The 3,334-nt window shown below is 46.2% G+C and overlaps 1 protein-coding gene across 1 annotated transcript; it reads right to left on the bottom strand.

Moving 5' to 3' along the window:
• Window positions 1-767: 767 nt before the first annotated feature.
• On the bottom strand, window positions 768-3,087 carry LOC127037520 (F-box only protein 39-like). Its single transcript, XM_050929346.1, has 3 exons — window positions 2,074-3,087; window positions 1,689-1,865; window positions 768-896 (listed from the first exon to the last, which is right to left on the bottom strand). Exons 1-3 carry the CDS (start codon window positions 3,085-3,087, stop codon window positions 768-770), a joined length of 1,320 nt encoding a protein of 439 aa, XP_050785303.1.
• Between the last annotated feature and the right edge of the window lie 247 nt (window positions 3,088-3,334).

The raw sequence follows: 3,334 nt of genomic DNA on the forward strand, positions 1-3,334 counted from the left end.
TTATGGAACAAGAAGAAAAAATCCTTCATTCCAGCCACTTAGTGTATCTTGAGTGCTGTCAGTGTCACTGCTTTTCATTGACAGATTTTTTAAACTACATAAACTAGAACAGATATTCCACACAAAGTGACTAGTTATGTTAGAGAGACAGGAAGCTAGTTAGGGCCAGCTGTGGTGCTGTGTACACCCGTCCACTGACAAATGGATGGAGAATGTACTTCAGCCCAACGTAAGATAACTGCTGGCAGAAGCAGTGTTTCCTAATGGATAGGATACTGGACTAGGACTCAGGAGACCTCACTTCTATTCTGGCTCTGTCAGTGGCCTGATGGGTGACCTTGGGTTAGTCACAGCCCTACTCTGGGCCTCAGTTTCCCCATATCTAAAATGGGGATAATGAGTTCCTTTGTAAAGCACACTGAGCTCTACTGATGAAAAGCATTATATAAGAGCTAGGTATTATTTTAAATGTGACTGTCCTGGCAGAATAATATTGTCTGCTTCCTTCAGTGCCATTGCAAAGACAAGACAAAATAGCAAAGATGAGACACTGCGGGCCATCTGCGAAAGCCAGGTTTTTAATATGTGGGCCTCTAAAATTGCCCACTGCTTGTTACAGTTCTAGTGGGCTTTCCCTTTCAGTGGCTTTCCCTGTCAGGGACATTGCTAATACCATTAGTCTCTGCACAGACTTCCTCAGAGGAACAGATCAGACATTTCCTCGTGTGACTGGTTTTTATTTTAACTCCTGGCTCATCACACACTGCTCACACCATTGGGTAGGCGATGACAAAATAATTAAGCTCTGAGTCGATCAGGTTTCTGAACTTCTTGTAAATGTCTCGCAGCAGTCGGTCCTCTTCGCTGGTCTCATGCCTGGTTGTGTAAATCCTCACCTGGGTGGATGGACAGCAATCACAGACACACAATGCAGCCGCTGCAGTTAAGCTAGTAATAGGGAGAAGCCCGGGTGGCTGTTGAGACTGCTAGATAAGCCAGCCAGCTCATAAATGGGGTCAAATCCTGAAGTCCTTACTCAGTTTTTGCTCAGACAAGATTCCCAGTGCCGTCAGTGAGAAATTCCTTATTACAGGCTGAATGAAAATCTAGGCTTCCCTGCTTTTGGGATTTCAACTAGAATAGCTGGGAAAAAGAGTGCCTCATTCTCTGCCCCCAGAACCCCTTGATCCCCAGGATCAGCTCTTGCCTCTCTGCTGGAGGCACAGGGCTCTGGGGTTCTGCTAGCTCCCTGGCAGGATGGTTTCCCCTGGCTGCAGCTGTCCCTGCCCACAATTCAGGAGAGCATCCCTATTCAGGATGGACTACAAGCACATGTTTAAGTCTCACTGAAGTCAATAGGACTTAAGGATGTGTTTAAATGTTTTCTTGAATAAGGACCTTCTTTATAGGGGGCTCCCCAGCACGGAGTGGGATTCTGGAAGAGGTGACACCGGGGTTATCATGACCTTTTCTGAGCATTCTCTGTGGGGCTGGTCAGGACTTAGGAGACCCGTCTCTGCGAGTGTACCTTGGGAATACACGTAGGATTCTTACACCTCCTCACAACCCCTTTCCCTGGATATTAATGGTAACTTTAAAATCGCATTCAGAGGCAGGGCTGCATTAGTATATTCGTAAACTACGTTTTGACGGGGTGGAGGACGGGAGGTTTGAGAAGAACTTTTTACCTTCATGGTACACAAGACACATTTCCCTTCTGCCCGATATTGCAGCAGCCTCTCCACAAATGCCACACTGAGGAAGGCCCAGACTTTGAGGAAGAACAGCCTCTCGCACAGTAACACGAGCTGCAGCAGCTCCTCATCCAGCAATTCATGGTCATTGTTGAACTCTAGTGTTAATTTCTTGAAAATAAATAACAGAGTCAATGTTGGTACCAACGAGCAGGGCAGTTATGTATGGGACTCATCTCTTGTGAAAACTGCCTTGTGGAACTCTAATGACCTCATGGGTCAGGGTTTCACTTTTACACTGACAATTTGGTACAACGCCCACACGGCCACCTGGTTAGATTAGTGACAAAATGATAAACTATTGCTGTTCCCACCATACCTGCAGACTGTGCTTGTAGGCTGGTAAGAGAGTGGTGAGGGTTGGCCTCATCGACCAATCCGGGTCACTGAAATAGCAGCTCCGTAGACTGATGCTTCTGAGTGGGATCTCTGCTAAGAGTATTCTGGCTAGACTGTTGTGCTTCATGACTCTTTCAAAGAAGAAGTTCACTTTCAGTTTGGGTGCTCTCTTGGCTAGGTTGGCCCAGGACATTCCCCAAACCACCTGCCCATGAGGGTCATGGGTGTGGCACTTGATGTTTATAGTCCAGAGAGAATGGGCGTTGTTCTCGCACAGGATGTCCAGCAATTCATCCGAGATGCAGTTGTAATTGAGAGTCAGGATGACCAGGTTGCGGAATGTGGACATAGTCTGGTGGAACAAGGGGCTGCTGTAGATGGAAAGATGGTGGCTGAAGAAGTCTTCTATGTTGATTTCAGAGGCAAAACTTTTGTTTTTCAAGTAACTCAAAGAGCTCAAAATCTCACAGCCTTCTTCCAGCATCACTCTTGCCCCTTTCAGATTGAGATAATCAAGGTGCTTGCTCATTCTTTTCAGGAAAGTACTTATGTTCTTGATAAACTGAGTCCTGATCCCATTTTTCCAGACCAGTCGGTCCAACTCCAGATGCTGAATAGTCAGGGATACCAGACAGCTGTTACATTTGCCCAAGCGCGAGAGAAGCCCCCTCATAGTCACTTGAAATTTTCGGGTCAACACAGCATTGTAAGGATTCAGAAACTTGATTTCTAGATGTTCCAAATACTTGCCAAATCTCTTGACGTACCACAGAGCAGATTCAAACTCGGATGTGTTTGACCTGGATGGCCGCCCACTGAAGGTGATTGTTCTGGTTCTCCAGAGAGAGCCTGAGTACATGGCTTGATTCCATTTTTTACAGACTAAAGCAGCCCGAGATCTGTCTCTGTCATCTAGCCACCAGAACATGTTGCTCAGGCAGACGTCAGGCAAATAGGCCCAGCAACTCTGCTCTTGTTCACTGTCATCCTCCATGAAGGAGACAGTCAGTTCTTGTTGGGTGCAGAATCAAACCTAGATGGTTTCTAGATCAGGAAGGCTGTGGCTAGTTTTGTTTGCTGCAATGAGAACGTTCCAAGTGAATAGCAAAAATCCTGCCTCTTTACATCCGGACGATGGTGACCACATGAGCTCTTGGATCTAAACTGTGATCTAACCAAAAGAGAAAATAAGCATAATACTGTTATGCTGAAAGATGCTAATGGCTGCCTTCAAGTGGGTC

This window comes from Gopherus flavomarginatus, chromosome 19 (genome assembly GCF_025201925.1).
Source record: "Gopherus flavomarginatus isolate rGopFla2 chromosome 19, rGopFla2.mat.asm, whole genome shotgun sequence".
NCBI classification, from domain to species: domain Eukaryota; kingdom Metazoa; phylum Chordata; order Testudines; family Testudinidae; genus Gopherus; species Gopherus flavomarginatus.

Excerpts from the sequence above, each read along its gene's own strand:
- LOC127037520 (XM_050929346.1), bottom strand. The coding sequence starts at position 3,087 with ATGGAGGATGACAGTGAACAAGAGCAGAGTTGCTGGGCCTATTTGCCT. Across the intron at positions 1,866-2,073 it reads CCTACAAGCACAGTCTGCAG|AAATTAACACTAGAGTTCAA; the intron begins GTATGGTGGGAA and ends TTTATTTTCAAG. Across the intron at positions 897-1,688 it reads GTGTCTTGTGTACCATGAAG|GTGAGGATTTACACAACCAG; the intron begins GTAAAAAGTTCT and ends CCATCCACCCAG.